We start from the raw sequence: 22,345 nt of genomic DNA, 5'->3' as shown, positions 1-22,345 counted from the left end.
TTATTGCTCTCTCCAACTCCCTGAAAGGAGGGTGTAGAGAGGTGGGGGGCGGTCTCTTCTCTCAAGTCACAGGTGACAGGACAAGAGGAAATGGCCTCAAGTTGCACCAGGGGAGGTTCAGGCTGGATATTAGGAACAATTTTTTCACTGAAAGGGTTCTCAGCCATTGGAATGGGCTGCCCAGGGAGGTGGTTGTAGCACCATCCCTGGAGGTGTTCAAAAGAGGGGTTGATGTAGTGCTGGGAGGTCTGGTTTAGTGATGATGCTCCTTGTTTGTTGTGTGGGTGTCTATTTTTGTCAGTCAGGTTGACGGTTGGACAAGATGATCTTTAAGGTCCCTTCCAACCTAGAAGATTCTGTGATTCTGTAAGAGGGGATCAGAAGTCTCCGAAGGCAGCTCCCGAGGGATGGACCTGCACCGCTCGTGCTTGGCTGAGAGTCTCCTTTCCTAAACCTAATGCTGAAAATAAGCCTGCGTGCAAATTCCACCCTCCATCCCAAGCTTTTCCCACACCTCACTCGAGTCATTTGGAGGCCGGCAAGCCGCCCGCTGCAACTCTCCCATGGCTCTTCTGCAGAGAAACCATCGTCCCGACACACACACACACACACACACACACACACACTGCCTCGCTAGCCAGAGAGGAGGCTCCCTCCCCGGGAACCAGCTGCAGGGAGAGAAACTCTATTTCATCCATTGTCAAACGGCCAACAATTGACCCGCTGCAACTTTTTCAAAGCCTATTGATACAAAACCCCACAGGGGAAGGTCCATCCGGTGGGCTGTGTAAACTCCAGCACGTGTTCAGCAGCTTCAAGGGCTCAGCCGCGCTAGCAGCCCCGTGTTGTTTAAGATGTCTATTTTTTTCTATTATTTTTTTTTTTTTTCCACACACACACACACACACACACACTGCCTCGCTAGCCAGAGAGGAGGCTCCCTCCCCGGGAACCAGCTGCAGGGAGAGAAACTCTATTTCATCCATTGTCAAACGGCCAACAATTGACCCGCTGCAACTTTTTCAAAGCCTATTGATACAAAACCCCACAGGGGAAGGTCCATCCGGTGGGCTGTGTAAACTCCAGCACGTGTTCAGCAGCTTCAAGGGCTCAGCCGCGCTAGCAGCCCCGTGTTGTTTAAGATGTCTATTTTTTTCTATTATTTTTTTTTTTTTTCCACAATACCAAGCACTTGTACAACAGCGTTCTCCAGGGACTTCCAGCCACTCGCCTGACCTCAATGAATTAAGCATCGCAATAAAATGTGCAATGAATTAATCATCTGCATCTCCAACGTGAGAAACTGCTACGCCGTGGCTCACAGGCAGCCATTTGAATGATTTAGGCATCTCACTCCAGTGGAAGTCAGTGGGGTTTAGATGCCTAAAGACTTTCTCTTAAGTGACGTAGCCAAGGTCTTCCAAATCCCAGTCATAAGACCCCCTAAGCTCAGCCAGATCTCCTAAAAGTGCTGTCCCTGAGAACTCTTCCTCCATGGAAGACCAGGGATCCTGGGGAAGAGCCACCAGGACCAAGAGCTCAGGTGAATGAACCCCCCACACGTGGTCTGGAAAGAGAAAGTTGCATCCCTAAAGGACCCCTGCATCACAGGGTTCTTTCAGTCAAACAGATGATTTCTGCAAAGCAGGGGTGAAGAGGAGGGATGCTAGGAGACCCACAGACCCCATATTTCCCCCCAGCAGCTCCAGACAAGGTGAGAAATTTCACCAAACAGGGTCTAGTAAATGCAGCGTGGAAAGCACACCACATTTGAGAAAGCTTAGACCTGGGGCTGGTCTGAAAAGGAGGAATCATTTCTATCCACAATTAACAACAGGGGCAGCTTGAGCTCATTTCTATTCCATTTCAGAAAGAGAGCAGAGAGACGCAATCCCTCACAGGGTTTTCAAGGAATGTTCATCCTAATCCTGCCCTTACTCTTGTGTGGCTCTAGGAATGGTATTTCTCCTTCTTGCTCTTCATCTGTCCAGCTTGTATATAAGCTCCTTGAGCTGCACAGGGCAGAGGAGAATCCAATCCTCCTGGAGGTGTCTGTGTGTTAGAAACAACAAGGAAAAAACAAGACAGACCATCCTAATGCAACTCACCCCCCTCTCCAAATGTCTGACAGCCTGGTTTCTCAGACTGAAGTGATGCAAATAGCTGAGATAAGGTTCAGATAAAGTATCTGAGCTCTCAAGGGCTTATCTGAACTGAACACCAACTCCAAAAATTCTGAAATTTGCCCCGTGGGACTACCTCCGTAGAGCCTGATTTCCATCTGAAGCCTCGACCTCCAGAGGCTGCAGAAACAGCTACTGTTCAAATGCATTCTTGAGATAGCGGGGTGGGACACGGCAGGTCTGCAGCCCCCCTGTGGAGCACTATCTGGGGATCTGCCTTCTGGTGGGGATGTCGCAAGGGCCCTGGGGCTGATGGCTCAAGGAACCGGTGACGGCACCTTTCACCGCCAGCCTTTGCACTCTAACAGATGAGGCAAAACCTTCTTCAGGGGCGTCAATGGAAAGTTCACTTTCCCTTGGGTACAAAGTGCTCCGTGCTGGCTTTTCCTTTCAGCCCTGAGCCCTCTCAGCAATTGCTGGCAGAGGGAAGGCTTGCAGGGGAGTGCGAAATCCATCACAGCACGGGCATCCTGTGAGGATTTGGGGTTGCCAAAGCAGCCTGGATGCAACAGGGTGCAAAACCCATCCGGGCTTCTCTGCAAATCTCAGCCTGGCAGGATGAGGAGCCAGCGATCGCAGCGAGGAGCTCTGATCAAACAGAGCCAGGCTCACAGCAACAGACAACCTCTAATATTCATTTACGGCGATAAACATTTGTGCTTAGAGATCCGGCCTTTCTGAAACACAGATAGCTGCAGCGGTCTCAAAATGTGTGAGACCTGGTAGCGAGTGGCCATTTATAGTCTGCAACTCAGACTGTGAAAGGAGCCAGGGGAAGTCCAAGGCCAGGCTTAGAGAGGGTAAATTGAGATCTCTTTGTAAAGTTGGTACAAAGGGCCCGTTAGCTCCCTTACACCTGGGCTATAGCTGTTCTTTGTCCTGCAGAAGCATCAAGGGTCCCCCATTTTACAGGCAGATCCCATATGTTGGGTATTCTACAAACAGAGGAGTAAAAGGCAGCGGGAAGGATCCCTCTCTGAAGGGTTTGCAACCAAGTAATCAGTATTCTAATAATTTATACATCTAATGCAAATCTCGCGAAGATGAAAAAAAGAGCTTTCTGAGACCCGTTCAAAGCTCTGCAGAAATAACCCCCGAATCTCGCTGATTCAAGCAGAGAGAGATTTCCTCTATGTAGAGGTTTGCAACCGTCAGGCAGAGTTCTCAGGCAAGAATAACTATGAAATTCTATAAAAAAGCTCTCATTTCCTACTCAAAAATTCCCAACGGCTCGTTCCCAACGGGCAGGCATGCCAAAGGGCTGCTGCAGAGAGCTGGCTCCCCTTCCACACCGGTGCTTTGCCCTGGCTGAGAACCAGGGAGCCGGGGAAAAAGCGTGGGCAGGCTCCGGGCTCTCGGCAGCTCCCCAGCGCTCAGCTGTGTTGGCAGCACCAGGGTTAACCACGGCGGCGCCCTGTAATGCAATGATTTCTGGTTTATTTCAGCAGGGGAAGTGTGTCCCGGCCTGATTAGCCCAATGGTTTCCTCTTTTCCCATAACCTCCAGACCCCCATGGCCTAAGTGTTTACTTTCTGAAATAAAAAATCTGCTAGTGTTTTTCTTTTTTCGGGGCATGTGTATTTTGGGAGGATTCGGGGGGAGGAAAGTGGAGAGGGGGAGTTGAATGGGATGGGAGGCTTGCATACACCTCCCTTCTCTCTCCCACCCCTCACCCCCAGCTCCTTTCCAGCTGCAACCTCTGAGCTGAGACTTCTGGCTTCAATGTGAGAGAGAGAGAGAGAAAGGGAGAGAGAAACGTATTAATGAGAGAGTTCAGTCTCTTGCTTCAGCAGCTATAAACACAGCGAACATCTGGAGGGAGAGAGAGGTGCTTCATGCTGCCAGGAGCTGAAAGAAACAGGCTGTTTTCAGGGTCCCAGCCCCCCCGCGCTCCCCACGTCCCCCCTCTGCCTGCCCTGCACATAGCTCTCCTGGCATCACCCAGCCAGCCCTCTCCATCCAGAAGGAAAATAGTAGCTGGCCTCACACTGCTCTCCCTGCCAACGTGACAAAGCCCACCGAGGTGCTGCTAACAAGAAAAGTTGGTCACGTCCAACCCAAACCCTCTAGAGAAGGGGCTCAGCTGCCTGCTGCCCCCCAAGGCAAGAGCTTGTGGGTCCCAGCATGGTGCTGTAGGGAAAGGAGGTTGGGAAAGCTCAAAAAAAAAAAAAAAAAAGCAGCTATGCTTTGTATTGTGTGTTTGAAGCAAGGGTTTGGTGGCTCAGGAGAGCCACCCCCTCTGGAAAAAGAACCAGGTACATCCACCTCACTCCGTCCCTAGAGGGGGATCAGTGCTTCTCCAAGACCAACCCAAAATGAGACATCTTCTGCAGTCACCCTCAAGTCACCACAGAAGCCCTGGACAGCTTGTTGCTTAAGCCCTTTCCTCCTTGACTCTCCATCAAGTTACTCCTTCCCCGTGGCATCCCAAAGCTGCTCCTTTTCGCAATGGTCCTGGTGTAGCGCCTAACTTGTGTTTTCCCTCTTGCTGAGCTCCTGTCCCCCCTTTATAATGGAGGCAAATCCACAGGTGTCACCCCAAAAACCAAGCAACAACCTTCCCGTTTTCACCCAGCCACGTCGGGGAACCAACGCCCTGTTTGGGGCACGATTCCTCCCAGCTGACACCAGTCTGCGGCTCAACTGGGAACAGAGCTCAGTGCTCATTCTCTGGTGATGACCCAACACCCAGGGAGCTCCCTTGGGTTTCGCCTTGGAGAGGCGAGACAGGGATTTTTCCAGAGTCAGGCAGGAAACAAACGGCAAAGCAAAAGCCTGGATTTTTGTCATTTTTATCGCTTCGGCGCAAATAAACCTCTCCCAAGCGCTGACTTGCAGCAGGGAAAGCAGGAGCATCACTAGGTATCGTAGGTGTTTTCCTCACCTGCGAAACAACAAGGATCCACACAAACCAAGGATTCACTGGGTCCAGCTCCCAGTGAAGAGCAAACCAGTAACTGCTCAGCATCCTTCACTGGACCCTCACGAAAGGGCCAGGATGCCACATACAGCCCACAACTCTGCAGGTCATTCACAAGGCGTAGAGAGATCTTTTCTCTCCACTGACAGATCAGAATAAGTGCTCTTAATGGAGAAAATAAATGGAGAAATTTAAAAAACAACCTGGAGCGCCCAAGTATAGTAAGTGCGGCACATCTTTAACACCAGTAAAACACCCAAAGACTGCCAGGAAGAAAAAGGGTGAAAGGAAGACCCATTCCAACCGGGCAATAAACCAGCGCCAGACCCCAAGGCTTGCAAGAGGCTGCGCCGCGTCGCCGGCCAGAGGATGACAAGAGAGCCCAGCAAAAAGGGCTCATTCATCCCCCCCGGGTCTGAGCCAACGGCCAGGGAGGGCTGGGGATCGGGGAAACGAGCAGCAGCAGGTTGGGCAGAGGCAGGATTCTGCGCACGGCTTTTGTTGAGCCTTGAAATGAATCAGCATCCACCGCCTCGGCTCCCCCTTGTCCCTCCCTGGCGGGCGTTGCGGGGCTCACCCCTTTTTATCTACCCCCTGTTGTGTTTCCCTTTGCTTTCCTCCACATCCTCATCTATTAAAGAGGGAGAGGATGGACGGTCCGGTCCAGGAGAACCGCTGGAGAAGTCCTGCTGGCTCTGGCAGATGTGAGTGCCCTGTGAAAAGACGCCCATTCATCTCTCGGAGAGCGTGCGGGGGAGGCGGCAGCAGCGCAGGGGAGGGGGGGAAGTGTTGGAGGAGGCTGAGAAAAGGAAGGAGGCCGCAGTTAAAAATAGGATAAAAGGACATGAAAAAAAAAAAAAAAAAAAAGGACAAAAAAAAAAAAAAAAAAAAGCAAATTTTTTTTTTTTTTTTTTTTTTTTTTTTTAAAGCTTCGCTTGGAAAATGTGCTGCAGCTGGAGAAGCCATCGGGCTGAGCCTGGTCAGCTTTCACCTTCCCTCCCCCTCGCCCCCCCTCCTCCTCCCCAAGCCCCCTTTCCTCCGAGCGTGGACCTGGAAGACGGCCCAGAAACCGCTCACAGAAAGAGCTTTCCTCCGGGGATCTCCACCACGGAAAGAGCAGGTCTCGCGGCGAAGGAGGGGGGCAACGTGGGGAAAAGCAGGGAGAGTTCGCCACGGAGGCCGGCGGATCCCATGAGACCCCTGCCTGCAGTCCAGGCTCGGAGGAAGATTACAGAATTATCTTAGTGGGGGCAAAAGGAGGGCATCCCCATTTTGTGGACGTGGGGCAACGTAGCACGTTGCAATGTGTTTCTCCAGCTCCAAGGGTTTTGCTTTCCTGCCATGGCCTAAACTGAGGGGACCCCGTGTCCATGAAGGACCATGGGGTTGGATGCAGGTTGGCTGCGTTAGGGACGCGCCACCCCCAAAGCTAATAAAGCCAAAATATTCTGGGCTGAGAGGTGGCAGCAAGTCAATGAGGCCAGAAAGCACCAGCCACAGACTGGGTAAGGCTGGTCTTTGCGCCTTGCCCTCCCATGGCACTGCCTGAACCCCGTTGGGTGCTGGGGATGAGCCCAAGGTGATGCCTTTTACTTGTGACAGCGTCTCGGTGCAAGAAGCCTGACCAAAATCAGCAGGATTGCTTTCAGAAGCTGAGTCAGTCCTGCAGCTCTTAATTTCTCCTCTAGAAAAGGCTTTCACTTCATTTCTTGCCTTGCAAAATCCCAAAGACACTCCCTCAAATGCTCCCAAAGTGCTGGGAGCACCTTCAGTCCAAGGGTGCCAATTCAGCACAACAGTCGTAGAAACTTCTCCAAGCCAGAGTCATTTCATCCCTCACTTGCCATTAACAACAGCTTTATCTCCCCTATCACTAAGGAAAACAAACCCACTCAGAGTGGAAGGGGCTGTCAAAGTGGCCTTGGCTCCAAAAGGCAGCGCCGCCAGGACTGTGTCCGTGCTGAAATTGCAATACTGCTATCAAATCTTTTCCCCCGTTCCGCTTTTGTGCCTAACCTTGTCTCGGCCAAAAAGGATACTATTACCTTAGGAATTAAACACACGGCGCTCAGCGTGGCTTTCAGCATCCTTTCAGCAAAGCTTGCTGTCTCGGGCAGACACGTGGCACCCATAATTTTGGCCACCAGATGGTTCAGCCGAGGTGCAATGGCCTCCACGCTCCTCTTCCCACCCCTCCAAGGAGCAGGGGTAGTTTTCATGAACAGGCAGCAGCTCCCTTCTCGCTGGTTGTTTTCTAGCACCTCTGGGATGTGCCCTTTGTGGGCTGCAGACCCCGTTTAGGTCAATTCTCTGGACGGTGATAGTCCCAACATATGCACTGGAGATCGTGGTAGCAAGCTAACAAATAAAACTGACTCCATACCATTTCCAAATTTTTGCTTTTTTAAAGAAAAACCAAAAAAACCATCACCTTCTTGTCTCAATCAACAAGCTAAATCCACATCAGGCTTTCCTTTATCCGTATCACTGAATAATCTAATCGGATGTCAAGCACAATGTAAATAAACTCACCCAAGCTTCAAAGGCAAAATATCTTCTCTAAGCGCAAGCAGCTCTAAAACTTACAGAAATGCTGTGGGTTTCTATTGCAAGAGGATATATTCACACTTGCATTTTCCTTGTTGACTTGTTTCTTTCACCAACATCAAGACCATGAAAACCAAAATAGCCTCTAGTACACCAGAAGAATAGATGACAAATGGTTTTAATGTGCACCCGAAACACAAAGGAGAAATGAAAGACCGTTCCTGGCGGTATATACAAATAAGAGTTTCCTCTCATTTAAATTTAGCAACTGCTCTAGACTGAAGAAACACCAGTATTTAAAAAAAAAATAAAAATCAGAGAAAGAGCACTTTGCACTGTAACAGGAAGAACTGAAAAGTAATTCTTAGTTATTGCAAGAGAATTGGAGGCCTGTCCTGCCTGTCCCAAAGTACTGAAAGTTTGATCGAAACCTGTTGGAGACAACGACAGCTTTTTTTGTTGGTTTTTTTTTACTGGCTTTGCTGAGGTTTGAACCAGGCTCCAGTCTCTGCAATGAGAAATTTCACAGACCCAGCATGGGGTAATGAAGATCTGGGTTGCAGATATGTTGGTCCCTGGAGAGAGCACTTTCACAGAAAAGGGGAGAGGGTAGGGAAAAAAAAACACAAAGAAAACTTTCCAGGCACAGATTTGCAAAATGTTTGAGTAAATCCAAATGCTGCAAGGGCAGATTTCATCAGAGCAGAGTTGACATCATGCTGAGAGAGGTCACCCACAGGAGTTGAGCAAATAGCTTGAAATAAGAACGGCTGGGAATATGCAGCAGAAGTTTCACTCCAGCCACAGGCGCAGCGCTCTGTGTCCATCTCCTGCTCACACACGAGTGCTCACCAAAGGAGAAAAAGAAAAAAAAAATCAAAATGCCTGAATATTTGCCAAGGAGAGATTTGGAACTGTACATCTGACCGCAGCAGTTGCTGGTTCTGCTGAACTCTTTAGCTGCAAAAACGTCTCTAAACATCAGGACTTTTCCCCTCCCAAGAGGCCAATGTGCATAACTAACGAGCCGGGAACAAGTCACAGAAGACCAACACATGCCATGCAAAAGCTTACATGGGATTTAAGTGCTTCATGATAGGCTTATGTGGGACTTAAGTGAAACATAAACTTCATATTGGCCCTTTGCAAAGGTCACATTCGTGCAACTCGAGCTCTTTCTTGAGTTCCTGTGGTTGGCCTGTGCTATGGCGTACCTGAGCCCTCTCCTGCCGCAGCTCAGCCGGGCTCTTTGGTGGTGCCTCATCACCCGTCCCGCAGGCAGGAGGACCAACTTGCCGCCCCACATCTGCCCTGCCCGTCGGTTATACAAGACACAGCCCAAACTGCAAGCTCAGATCGAGCATTCACGGGTTGAACAACGTGCAGGGCAAGAATTAGTCACCAGCGATTTTGTAACGACTTTCAAATTATGAATGCATTAGAGAAGATGATCATCTCGTCCAAGTCAGTGAACTGCTTTAGCCGTGCAACACACTGCAACCGCACAGCCCTGACAGCACAGCGTGACCATGCATCTCCAGCTGTGCTTGCCTGAAGACCATGCCACTGCCCTCCCAAGGAGGGAGGTGATGAGCAACAAGACTCAGACCTCTCCAGCTCCTTGTGAGCCTCCATGAAGGCCACATCGCCTTACCAAAGCCACCAACAAGGACATCAGTCCTGCACACGCCATGAGAAATGCTGAAGAAGCAACCAGCAGGTCGGCAGGTCCACCTTGCCCATGGTATCCTCCTGCAGACCCCCATGTCTGTCAGCCCCCCAGGGAGCAGTAACCATGGCTGCACTCCCTAAATGCAAGGGAGGGACTTGCATTTGATGATTTTTTTTTTTTTTTTTTTATGTCCTGGACATCAAAATCACCACCCAAAAAGAGGAGAGGGCTACTCCCAGCCAGGCACCCATGCCATGGTGGAGAAGAAGGAAGCTCCTGTCCTTCAGCATCACTCAGATAGGAGGACAAGAGTTAAACAAAGCAGGTTTAAGGTTTTTATCTGCTTTCTGGCCCCATCGCCATTGAGGGAGACTCTTGAGGGAGGTACCAACCTGGTGATGCTGTGGTAGGTGCCCTTTGGCTGCACCAAGGGCAAAACACCCCAATAAATTAAGTCAGGACTGGGGCAGTAAGCAAATACAGGAGGAAGGAGACAAGGGACACGTGATGGACAACAAACAAGATGATTCTTTTGTGGGGATTTAAGGCACAGGGGTGGGGGAAAGGCGCCATCCCGGTTTGCAATGCCACCCCCAAAATGGTGTCCTACCCGTGCTGTAGTGCTCCAGGCCAGTGGGCACCTCTTGTGTGGCGGGCTCATCCCAGAGCGGGCAGCACGTCCTGGGCTGGCAGCAGGTGGCCTGAAAGTCGCAGGTCACCCAGGGATCCTCGCAGGGGCCACCAGCACCTTGTTTCTGGGAGCAGGAGAGGGAAAAATGTCAGGGGAGCGAAATGGCCGCCCTGTGCAAGGTGGCAGAGCGCTGTTACCCCTCCTCCCCCAAATTCAGGCACAAAGCCCCGAGACGGCAGGGTTTGCTCGGGGGTTTGTGTCGTCCAAACTCACCTGTCTGAGGGGCAGCGCGTTGAGGCCAAAAAGGCCCCTTTTTAAACAAACTGGAGGGAAAAATAATGGAGGCCTGCAGGGAGGCTGTGCTAAGCAAGATGGTGGTGGGGAGGGGGCTCTCCTCAGGGCTGGCCGTGGGGAGGGCACCCTCCATGAGAGGAGGGAATGTTTCAGCCCTTATTTTTCATCAGGCCCCACAGCCCCCAAAAATGTGGGGGCCTGTGAGGAGGTGGGGGGCCCTGGCCCTGGCCCTGGCCAGGGGACAGCCCTGGCACCATGGGGGAGCCTGGCCCATGCTGGTGGGAAGTGGGGCAAGGCGTCCTGTTTATGTTCCTATTCCTATTTATAGCAACGTTATTTGTGGTTACATTCATGTTTACATTTATATTTGCCTTATTCGTGTTTATATTTGTGTTATTTATGTTTATATGTCCATGGACATGCACATATATACATACATACATGTGTATATACACATGTGGTATACACACATGAAGTATATACACATTTATATATTTATATACTCTTCTGTATCATTACATATATATTGCACAATACACTGTATTCTTATATGCTTATGTGTCATATATTATAAATATATACATGCATTGATATGTGTGACATATGCATATATATAACCACACATATGTAACCCTAGGTTATAACTGCCATTATATATTACATATGTTTGGTTTTATTGTATATAAAGTTGTATTTAAACTTTATAAAGAAAATATATGTATTATTTATACAAGCATACAGAAGTATATGAAATTAATCTCTGGATATAATTTTCATTTTATTTTATACATACCCATTTTACATATATACCCATATAAATATGTGTGTATATATATATTTATACCTTATATACATATTTACCTTATATACATATATGTATATATATATATATTTATACCTTATATACATATTTACCTTATATACATATGTGTGTGTATATATATGCCATATAATATATATGGTACATATATGTGTATCTCTTGTATATCATGCACATCATACATATATGTGTATATCTTGTATATGTCTTGTATATAACAAGATATACATACATATGAATAAATCCAGGATGTTTTCAGGCATTATTATTATTATTATTAATTATTATTATTATTATTTCCCTGCAGGGAAATAGTTTTGCTTCATTTCCAATCAATATTTTAAAGCTAAGTGCATGCTCAAAACCCCTTAAAGGAAAAATATCCAGCCGCATTAGAAATATTTCATGTGTCAGAGTGGTGTTTTCTTCCTCATTTGGTGAAAATTTTGCTTTCTAGCAAGGCTTCTGTGCAGGCCAGTGTCTTGGCTCAGAGTTACAGCTTTCATCTGACCAGAAACACTGGCCAGTATTTCTTTGGACAAAGGTATATTAATGTGATTTCTCTAAATTAAGGTCTGATTTCCCTAAATAGAGGTCAAAGCATGGTCAAACCTGTCCAGTAGCCACTGACAGTTGGCACAAGGATGCCCAGGATCCCACTCTAACATATATTATCCATAACCACTCATCAACTGTACATAGAGGAGCTGCCTCAGGAGAGGGAGCACCAAAATTGCCCCAAAAAACCTCCATCCACATCAATCGACCCTTTCCCAGAGCCCGATCCGCTTTGTGCTGGTCCCGCTGCCTCTGTCCCCGGCAGGTGAAGGTCAGTGCAGGGAGTGGAGGCTCCGGGACAATGGAATTGCCCCAAAAAACCTCCATCCACATCAACCGACCCTTTCCCAGAGCACGATCCGCTTTGTGCTGGTCCCGCTGACTCTGTCCCCGGCAGGTGAAGGTCAGTGTGGGGAGTGGAGGCTCCAGGACAATGATTTGCCCAAACAATCACAGAATCACAGGTTGATATGGGGTTGGAAGGGACCTCTGGAGATCATCCAGTCCAACCCCCTGCCAGAGAAGCAGGTCCACCCAGAGCAGGTCCCACAGGAACGTGTCCAGGTGGGGTTTTGAATGTCTCCAGAGAAGGAGACTCCACCACCTCCCTGGGCAGCCTCTTCCAGGGCTCTGCCACCTTCAAAGTCAATAAGTTCCTCCTCATGTTGAGATGGAACTTCTTATGTTCAAGTTTGTGTCCATTTCCTCTTGTCCTGTCACTGGGCACCACTGAAAAAAGCCTGGCCCCATCCTCCTGACACCCACCCTTGAAGTATTTATAGATGTTGATCAGATCCCCCCTCAGCCTTCTCTTCTCCAAAAAGACCCAAGTCCCTCAGCCTCTCCTCGTAAGGGAGATGCTCCAGGCCCCTCATCATCTTTGTAGCCCTCTGCTGTCCCCTCTCCAGCAGTTCCCTGTCCTTCTGGAACTGGGGAGCCCAGAACTGGACCCAGTGCTCCAGATGAGGCCTCCCCAGGGCAGAGCAGAGGGGCAGGATGACCTCCTTCCACCTGCTAGCCACGCTCTTCCTGCCGCCCCCCCAAGATGCCATTGGCCTTCTTGGCCACCAGGGCACATTGCTGACCCATGGGCATCCTGTTGTCCACCAGGACTCCCCCAGGTCTTTCTCCTCAGAGCTGCTCTCCAGCAGGTCACCCCCAACCTGTCCTGGTGCAGGGGGTTATTCCTCCCCAGGTGCAGCACCCTACACTTGCCCATGTTGAATTTCATCAGGTTCCTCTCTGCCCAACTCTCCAGCCTGTCCAGGTCTTGCTGGATGGTGGCACAGCCTTCTGGTGTGTCAACACCCCTCCCAGTCAATCCTACTCCCAGTTCTCTTCCTAGCACATGCAGGAAAAACCCTTGCAGCGACCGCATTGCCCATGGAGGGTTTGCAAGCTCCAGAGGCTCAGGTTAGCACCAGGTAAACACTCAGCATTGGGACATGAAATCTTGGAACCATTTAATGGCCAACGCCGAGCCTTGGCAGCAAATGGGCTGGCAAAGTCACAGCAGCCAGAGAGAAAACTGCAAGGGATGGAAAAATAACCCAAATTCCCTTCTTACCATCACTCCAGGGCGAGGCAAAGGATAAGGGGCTGCGTTGCCGATGGTTGTGTCCATATAGTAACTCATCATCTCAGAGGGGCCTGCAGAAATAGAGATGGACATTAGGGAGGTGTGAAAATTGGTAATATCGGCTAAATCCATGCTTTCTCACAGCCATATACAAGCTAGGACCAGGCTACCAGCTTAATGAGTTTAAGCTGGAGAAGTTTAGAGGAAAACACCTCCGTATGAATAGCAGATATTGTGATTAGACATGTTGTATCAACAATGGGAACGCACAGCTCCGTCAGCGTAAACTGATGAGAGCCTGACAATGGTGAATGAATTATCACCTGGAAGCTGATGGGGCTACTCGGAGGGAAGATGAGATCATATTTCCTTTGCTGTAGAATTGGTGGGAAATTGTTGCCAATTTTATTTTTTTTTTCTATTGACAAAAAGGAAAAAAAAAAAAAAAAGAAGCCAGTTTGTTGAGATCAACACCTTTCCTGTAAAAGTTTTGTCAAAACCAGTCTGTTTCACAAAGAACTTGGCTGTTTTCAAGAGACACCTCCAGCTTTCTCGCAGTGTTCCCCTTGCTGAAGCTCTGCCTTGCATTGCTGGGGCTAATTCCTGAGTAATTAGCAGCCCAGCAATTGCTCATCCCAGCCCCACGGGAGCGGGTCACGGTCTTTCACGTGTCATTCCTTGCACGGGATGGACTCCTGCAAGAAAGTCCTCCTGCCAGTGCTGTCCATGAGATGTGATTTTTGACCATCCATCAGCCCATTTGTGTAGGTGAAGGAGGGGGCACTTGGCTCTGGTTTCAAATATGTGGATGTTTTTCCCCCGGCGGAAAACACAGGGCCAAGGCACTTTCTGTGTTTTGGGGAATATGAGGTAGAGGTGCCGGGTGGGAAGAGTAAAGGGGGAGTAGCTTGGGCTGGGCAGGGCTCGCTCCGACAGGATGTGACTCGGAGCCAAGGGGAATGGCTATTTTCATCGTAATACATGGCCACAGCCTGCGAGATGGAAGAGCTGCTGCTGCTTTAACCTCTCTGAGGACACAGCAGCTCCCCTAAAATACCTCCCTTTGGGTTTCTGCCTCCTCTGCTACCGACAGTAACACTTGTCTGAGATGTCTTGTTCAGCCTGGAGAAGAGAAGGCTCCAGGAAGACCTTCCAGACCCTTCCAGTCCCTCAAGAGGCTCCAGGAAAGCTGGGGAGGGACGCTGGATCAGGGAGGAGAGCCATAGGAGGAGAGGGAAGGGTTTGACACTGAAAGAGGGGACATTGAGAGGAGATCTGGGGAAGAACTTCTTTGGTGTGAGGGTGGTGAGAGCCTGGCCCAGGTTGCCCAGAGAAGCTGCGGCTGCCCCATCCCTGGAGGGTCCAAGACCAGGTTGGAGGGGGCTTGGAGCCACCTGGTCTGGTGGGAGGTGTCCCTGCCCAGGGCAGGGGGGCTGGAACTCGATGATCTTTATGGTCCCTTCCAACACAAACCATTCTATGACTCTGTGATTGTGTAAAAACACAGGCCTAGGTTGTCCAGAGAGGTGGTAGATGCCTCATCCCTGGAAAATTTCCAGGTCAACATGGACGGGGCTCTGAGCAACCTGGTCTAGTTGAAGATGTCCCTGCTTGCTGGAGGGGACTTGATGGTCTTTAAAGGACCCTTCCAACCCAAACCATCTGTGATTCTGTGGTGATTCTGCCTTCTGGACATGGCCAGTGCAACCACGCTACCTTCAGCCTCCACTTCTGCATTTCCACCAACAAATAGCTCCTGGAGGCACAGGGCTCTGCTCCCAGACATCCCTCCACCCCTTCCCTGCTCCAGTGGCCACCAAACATCCAGGCAGTGGCCAGAGCCTGCTCCAGCTGCACCTCACTCACCGCTTCAGCAAAGAGGGGCTCCAGAGAGCATCCCCCACCACGCTCTGTGACAAATGGCCAAATGTGAAACACCTGCACGTGTGCGTGTGCACGCATTAAGTGATTATCATCATTTCCTGCTTGGTGTTACTAACTTTTGCTCTAACACCCGTATTTTTTATGGGTTTTTGTTTTAAAACTTCTCTTTTTAATTCACAAAACTGGAAACTACCCACGCGGTGGCTATTTCTCCCTTGCGCGTTGAGCCACCCCAAAAACACATATATTGCAAGTCGCTGTGGCTGAGAAGCCTTAATTAACCTCAGCATCTCTGCACGCCCTCCCAGCCTGCCCTCACCCGGCCTCAAAACAGGGTTTGCTCCCATCTCCTCGCAGCTGGGTGATACAAAGAAGGTGCGTGGAGCTCATTGCTGCAGTTGGGGTTGGGTTGGGTTTTTTTTGCCTTTGATCAAGAGGCTAAAGCGGCAACAGTTCTCGAGAGCTGCTTTCACGCCTCGCTGAAGGTTGTTTGTGTCTTTCTCCTGATGCCGTTGCCAGCTGAACCTTCCAGCAAAGCACCACACGTTGATGCTCGAAGCAGCATGTGCTTGGGTCATGGGGAGAAGGACTAAACCCATCCTGACACTCGGGACAATGCTTCATGCGGTAAAGAATTGCAGGAATAAAGCAGCACCTGCAACCCTCTCCCCAGCCCTGGCCTGGAAAAGGGGAATTATCATCTCTAGACAGCAGCTCCAACAGACTGAGAGCAAAGAGAGTTTGCTATTCACAGAATCACATGGGGTTGGAAGGGACCTCTGGAGATCATCCAGTCCAACCCCCTGCCAGAGAAGGTCCACCTAGAGCAGGTCCCACAGGAACGTGTCCAGGCAGGTTTGGAATGTCTCCAGAGGAGACTCCACCACCTCCCTGGGCAGCCTCTTCCAGGGCTCTGCTACCTTCAAAGTCAAGAAGTTCTTCCTCCTCAATTCAAGTTTGTGCCCGTTTCCTCTTGTCCTATCCCTGGGCACCACTGAAAAAAGACCATCCCCATCCTCTTGACACCCACCCTTGAAGTATTTATAGGCATTGATCAGATCCCCCCTCAGCCTTCTCTTCTCCAGACTAAGAAGACCCCAGTCCCTCAGCTTCTCCTCGTACAGGAGATGCTCCAGGCTCCTCATCATCTTTGTAGCCCTCTGCTGGACCCTCTCCAGCAGTTCCCTGTGCTTATTTGGTTTGTCTTCCCTCCAACCCACTCTGCTGGACCCTCTCCAGCAGTTGCCTGTGCTTATTCGGTTTGTCTCCCCTCCAACCCTCTGTTAAAAGGCACTCGTGGGGTCAGAAATACAACCTCCATGCCCCCATCAAACCTAAATTCAACTTAAGTCAGCCTGATGCTGGTTTAACAACAGAGAGATGAAGGCTCTGGGCTGCTGAAGGGACCTGGAAGCCAAGCCCTGCTGGAAAAAGGCAGATGAGGCGATTCTGTGTGCAAAATAATCATGCCCTGGAAAAACAGGTATGCAAAGTCCACGACGGGAGGAGGGGTGACAGCAGAGAGGGAGCTCTGGGGTGCTTTGTCCGGGCTAATTTTAACAGAACTTCCACCACTTCCCATAGGAAACTACTTCACAGCCCAATACATCTCTCGCTGTCAGCAAGTTTCCCTGATGTTTGAGCCATATTTTTCTTCTCTCCAGCTTCCTCTAATAAGGGCCTAAATAGTTCCTCTCCTCCCCCTGGATGCCATTAGAAGGCTTTAATGACCGCTCGGGAGCTTGCAGCTGAACTAAATTCAATGATAGCGCTCTTCGTGGCAGGTAACTTGGCCGATATTAAGGAAATCACTGCAGATTTATACCAAGATAATCAAGATCCACGGCCTGCTGAGAGCTGTTAATAAATAGAGGGGAATCAGAGCCATTTGGTAAAATCCTTAATGACTTAACAGCTTGACTTCAGTCTTATTGTTTGCTCTTATTATTCCCATCTTATTGTGAAAACATGTGTGGGAGAAACAGCATTTATTTTGGGACTTGATCAAGTATCAGCCAAAGCTATTAGACTCTTGGGTCATTTCTAAACTAAATTAAAATTTTAATTTCATTTCAGCATCCATCCCTCCTCTTTTACAAGAGGGTTTTTTTGTTGTTTTTTTTTTATAAACGAATTACCAAGCTTAGTTTAAAGAGGGAAAAGCTGTTTGTCCTCATGATTAACACACGCAGAAGTTAAGAAGGAGTGAAAAATATATATTAAGACAAAGCAAAATTGTATCTATTTGATATATGAAGACCCTTTACAGTATTCTTATGCAGTGGTTTTGTATTAGATTGTTTTAAGGATGGGGAAGGGGAAGTGGAGTGAGACCACGGTGACTTTCCCATGGCAGAGTCAAGACCAGCAGCTCCCACCCCTGATTCCCAGTTCAGGGCTCTGTGCTCGGGTCTCCTCTGTCGTAAAATCCTGTGGCTCAGATTGCTCCCTGATCTCCAAGTTGTAGGAAACTTCACCTCCTGCCCATCCCTCATCCTTCAGCCCAAGTAGGGGTGTCACTGCAGCTGCAGAACAGCATTTGGGTGCTTTTCTCCATCCCAATAAGCCGAAGCCAGGAGGATGAGGCAGCACCAGCAACCCCATCACAACATTTCTGACCTCGAGAACGTGAATGAAGACTTGAAAAATGAGAAGCTGCACCTTCAACATGTCCATCCTCCCTGGGCTACCGCGCTGGCAGCTCTCTGGGCCCAAAGCTGCTTAGTGATAGCCATTTTATTTTTGCATCGAGCAATAATTTATCATCTTTGAAGGGGTGGGGGAAACAGCTTGTGGAAATGACATTCTTCCGCAGGGCGTTAACCCTTGAAATCCTGGCATTTTCCAGGCCGCCTGCCAATTCAGTTCTCAGGGGAGGGAGTGTTTGTTGATCTGTTGGCATGTTAAAAACCTCATTCAACCCATCAAACCCTGGCACCAGCTTAAAATAGAAGGAGCATCCCCAAAGCAGGGTTACGAGGGGTAGAAACGAGCACGTTTCTCGTGCTGCCTGTTTCCAAACCATGCTTTTTTAACAGATCGGCCACCTCCTGCCTCCCTTTCCCATCAGGGCATCCCACCTTTGTTAGGATTTTAAAACTTCGCAGCGTTCCCCAAGATAATAACCTGATCTACCGAAGGGAAGGTGGGCAGGGCAGTAAATAAAGATGCTGGGGTAAATAGGGGAATGTAGCAATCACCCTTCTGCACCCGCTGTAAATATGGCGAGAGGTTAAACCCCTTGGCCAAGGTCAGAGGAAGATGATCTGGGATGGATGGCTCAGGAGATAACGCCGGGACAGCTGAGGTTTGGACCAGTCTCATACACACACACACACTAACACCCACCAGCCCTCGTTCTCTGCCCGTCTCTGCTTTCTGTTTCACACTTCTCCGTTACCCTGCCCATTCATCTGTTACTCAGCTGCTATTTTATCATTAATAACGCCACCAAACCTGCAGGGAGTTGACGGGTGATGGCAAAGAGAGGGGTTTCGGGGGGGGGGATATTAAATAAGAGAGGCCGTTAAACCCCACTGCTCTCTCTTGGATCCTCGCAGCTACTTGCTGTTGCAGGAAGATGTGAATAGGTGGGTGGGGTGTTAATTAGGTCATCTGTTATTTGACTCATTAATTCGTGAAATAATAGCCTTACAGCACGTCACAGGCCAGATCCTCAGCTGGGGCAAAGCGAAGGGGGAAAGAACCAGACGAGTTTCCTTCTGTTTGGGAGAGGGAAGGATCTGGCCCCGCAAGGAGCACGCCTTCCCTGTCTCAGAGACCCCAGTCATCGCCCCATGGCAAAGGGGATTTGGCCAGGGATTGGTGGCCCAGCTCTAAGTCTGCGTTTTACTCCAAATTCCATGTGTGACCCACAGCGGGACCAGCCGGGGCTTTGAAAACCCCACTGAGCACCTCTTACATTAAGTACCCAAACCGCTTTATAAAGTTAAGTTGAGTTGCCTTTCATTTCCCTGTGCCTCAGGGAAATAGCCCTGGGGTGTTCCCTGATTTGGGGGCCACACCTGGTACCCCAAAAGCGAAGGGGTGAGGTCCCAATGCACAAAACACCCGACGGGCTCCCACCCAGATCCCAGCCACCAGGTGAGCGGTGCCATTCCCTGCCACCCGAGGAGAAAATGCCCTGGGTAGCCCCCCCCAAAAAAAAAAATCTGGCTTGCCAGAAAGCTGTTTACACGCCAGGCAGGGGTGAGCTTAAAAAAACAGCTGGATTAGTGGCAGCGTGAGCAGGAAACCGCTCCGGACCCAGCCCACAGCCCCCAAAGGTGTCAGTTGACAGCGCAGGATGGGAAGTCAGTGGTAACTGTAATACCAAATGAGTGGCCACATGCAAAGCAATGATTTAGAGACTAATGGGAAGGGGGAAGGCCTTGGGCTGTGCTCCTCGGGGGGCTCCAACCTCCCACCGGCTCTTTTTTGGGCTGGGTGAGGGGTGCAGGATCGTGCCCTTCCCAAGGGATGGCAGCGGCACGTCCCTGCGGCTCCAATTCCTCCCAATTCCTCCCAAAAGCAAACGCTGGCACCTGTGACACTTTGAAACAGCCCCAGCGAACCCCTTTACAAGCATCTCTCCAAAGGCAGGGACCAGCCCCAGTCTGAGGGGTCTGCTCCTTGTCTGTCTGTCTGTCTGTCTGTCCGTCCGCAGGGCTGGAGGGATCATCCAGCCTCACTTCTCCCCCCACCTCAGCACAAAAGCGAGCCAGCCCCCACCCAATCCAAAAAGCAACCCAAAACAGAGAAGGAACTGCAAATTTAATCCACTGGGATCACGCCAAGGCACAGCCTTCTACCTAGATGAGGGAAACAATAATGTTCTCCTAAACGTACATATAAACTTTATATACTCTCTCTATATATAAAAAAGGATTTTTAAAGGGAAGCATCGGCTGAGACATTTATAGACAACCCTGCAGTACTGTTAGCGAGCACATGAACCAGCTACTGGGTGAAACTGGAAATGGAGAGAGTAAAAGTAAATCCCCAGCACAGCAAATCTCAGAGATGTCCTGAAAAGGGACACAGGTACCTCCAACCCACCAAAGTGTTTAAAGCCACTCTCTCCCCCGCCGCCACTTACGACTTCGCTGAAAGACCAGGGGGAAAAGCTGATGTCCTCCACGGCTTCCCACACTTGTCTCCGATCTCTTCCCAACTACCTGGCGTTATCCTCCCGCGCCGGAGCCGGAGAGGATGGAAATACCATAGTGTTTGCAGCAGGGCCGCCTATTCAAAGGGAGGGGGAGTGGTCAGTCCCGCATCCAGGGCGGTGGGGAAGGCGAGCTCCACGCCGCTCACGCTCCGGCCGGGAGAAAAACCCACCTCTGGCAGATGTCATGCCGATGGGTTAAAAAAAAAACAGAAAAAAACCCAACAAAACACCCTTTTGGAGGTGGTTGTGGGGGGCAGCCCCCCCGGTGCGGGGTGCAGGGATGCAGTGGTGGTGGCCTTTGGGTCTGGGCTGCTCCTGAGTCCTGTAAAGTGATCTGAGGCGCCTCAGGGCCCCCCAAAATCCCCGTGAAGTGGAGCTTCTTCTGGCATGGTGGCTAAAAATCAGGCACGGAGAGGGCAGCCAGGGTGAGGGTTTTTCCCAGCCCTGCTCCCCGAACCTCAGCTCAGCTGCCGGCTCTGCCTGGAGGTGCCTGATGCCAGAAACTGCTCCTTCCTCCTAAAAGCTCCCCTGGGCACCTCTGCTTTTCCTGCACCCGGGAATATCCCAGGGCATCTCTGGGCTTTCTGGTACCTGCCTTACCCCCAACCCTGGGAAGGATCCAGCCTGGTACCATACCCTAAAGCCCCTTTTCACATGCCTCTGGTACCAGGCGTGCCAAAAAAACCCCACCCCACAGTAGCTGCTGCTTGCTTTTAAAAGCATAAAAGCTGAAGAAATATCCCCTTACATGTGGCACGGAGAGGGGAGATGCTCGGGCAGCGATAAAAGTGGATGGTCCCAACCTGCATCACCCCAAGGACTTCTTTTAATGCAGATGGTAAAGGAAGCCAGAGTCTCTCGGGAGAGGAGAAGGATGCCAGGACCAGAAGGGCAGGGGAGCATTTTCCAGGCTGGGCAGGAAAAGAAAGGGGGCAGAAATACAGCTTCTCACCCCCAAAACCTCAGTGTAAACTACCCAAATTACCCATTCCACTCTGGGAGAGCAGGACCTGGGGCTGCCCTCTCCTAACACCTCTGCCTCCCACCTCCAAAGCCCCAGATGCTGGCTGCAGGAGGACGTGCCCATCCTGCTCTCACTCTCCAGGCAGCAAAAGTGCCTTTTCCTCCAGGAGAGGGCTCCAGGCTGAAAATCCTCTCTGGCTCCAGCACAGATCCCCATCACGCTGCCCTGGTGAGCATCCGCTCAGGCTGAGCCCCTGCCAGCAGCCCCAGGAGTGGGGCAAAGCCCAGACACCAAGGCTGCTCACGTATGTGCTGCTCTGGGATATTTTATTTATGGGCAAAATGGGAGGCTGGGAAGAGCTGCAAACCGTAATATCACAGCCACAAAGAGGACACAGCCGTGGGACCCACCCCTTATTGCACCGACGCCGACATATTCTGCTTGCCAGGATATCTGGTGGTTTTCAGGGAAGTTTGCAGCATCCTCATGATAAAAAAAAAATGCAGTGTGTACATCTACGTACTGTCCCTGGAAATCCAGGCTGAAGCACTGACCAGTCTAGGGAGAGAAATAATTCCCGGAGAGCTCCTTTCCCAGTCTAAAAATGGGTATTTTTGGATGCTCCAAGCTCAGTGGACATTTGCAAAGTGCAGACCTAAACTGAATTTGCTGTCACGTGAATAATTTCTGCCCCCACGGGGCTTCTGTGGCATCCACTGCTGCCCAGAGAAATCAGGTGTGCAACACTGTAGTGTCCACAGGCAGAAAGGACCCCCCTGTTCTTCACTCCCCCACCCCGGGAGATTGTGCAAATGCACATAGTGACACAAAAAACCACCCCAATATTTCTGCTCATAAAACTATTAACAAGTCCTCCGAGGATTTTCTTGAACTCCTAAGAATGAATCTCTATTTTAGCCATTGCCCTACCTTAGAAACACCCAGCTACAGGTGGCCCAAACACACATTACCTGTTGGACTCCCAGCCGTAAGGCACGGATCGCTCTCGTAGCTCTTTTAAGGCAGGAAATTATTTACAGGGTTCCCATCTTTCCAGCCTCCTGGGCCTTTGGTACAAAGGCTGGGTCACGTCTGAGCGCCAAAGGGGTGGAACGAGTCCAGC

At 50.2% G+C, this 22,345-nt stretch overlaps 1 protein-coding gene across 2 annotated transcripts in view; it reads right to left on the bottom strand.

The window, feature by feature from the left end:
- The window catches only part of LOC106899293 (transforming protein p68/c-ets-1), a 90,063-nt gene extending 69,767 nt beyond the window's left edge, over nt 1-20,296 (bottom strand). The window contains exons 1-3 of one of the 2 annotated variants that reach the window (XM_014961048.1): nt 20,187-20,296; nt 13,193-13,275; nt 9,933-10,077 (exon numbers count right to left, since the gene is read on the bottom strand). In XM_014961048.1, the coding sequence (XP_014816534.1) occupies nt 9,933-10,077; nt 13,193-13,264 (217 nt within the window). In that variant the 5' untranslated portion in view covers nt 13,265-13,275; nt 20,187-20,296. Of the gene's footprint in view, nt 1-9,932; nt 10,078-13,192; nt 13,276-20,186 lie in introns of those variants that run through there. The other variant, XM_014961049.1, reaches the window with a different exon arrangement.
- Between the last annotated feature and the right edge of the window lie 2,049 nt (nt 20,297-22,345).

Source organism: Calidris pugnax, unplaced genomic scaffold, assembly GCF_001431845.1.
Source record: "Calidris pugnax isolate Ruff unplaced genomic scaffold, ASM143184v1 scaffold269, whole genome shotgun sequence".
NCBI classification, from domain to species: domain Eukaryota; kingdom Metazoa; phylum Chordata; class Aves; order Charadriiformes; family Scolopacidae; genus Calidris; species Calidris pugnax.
The sequence above is the reverse complement of the archived record's forward strand: the minus strand, read 5'-3'. Positions and strand labels throughout refer to the sequence as shown.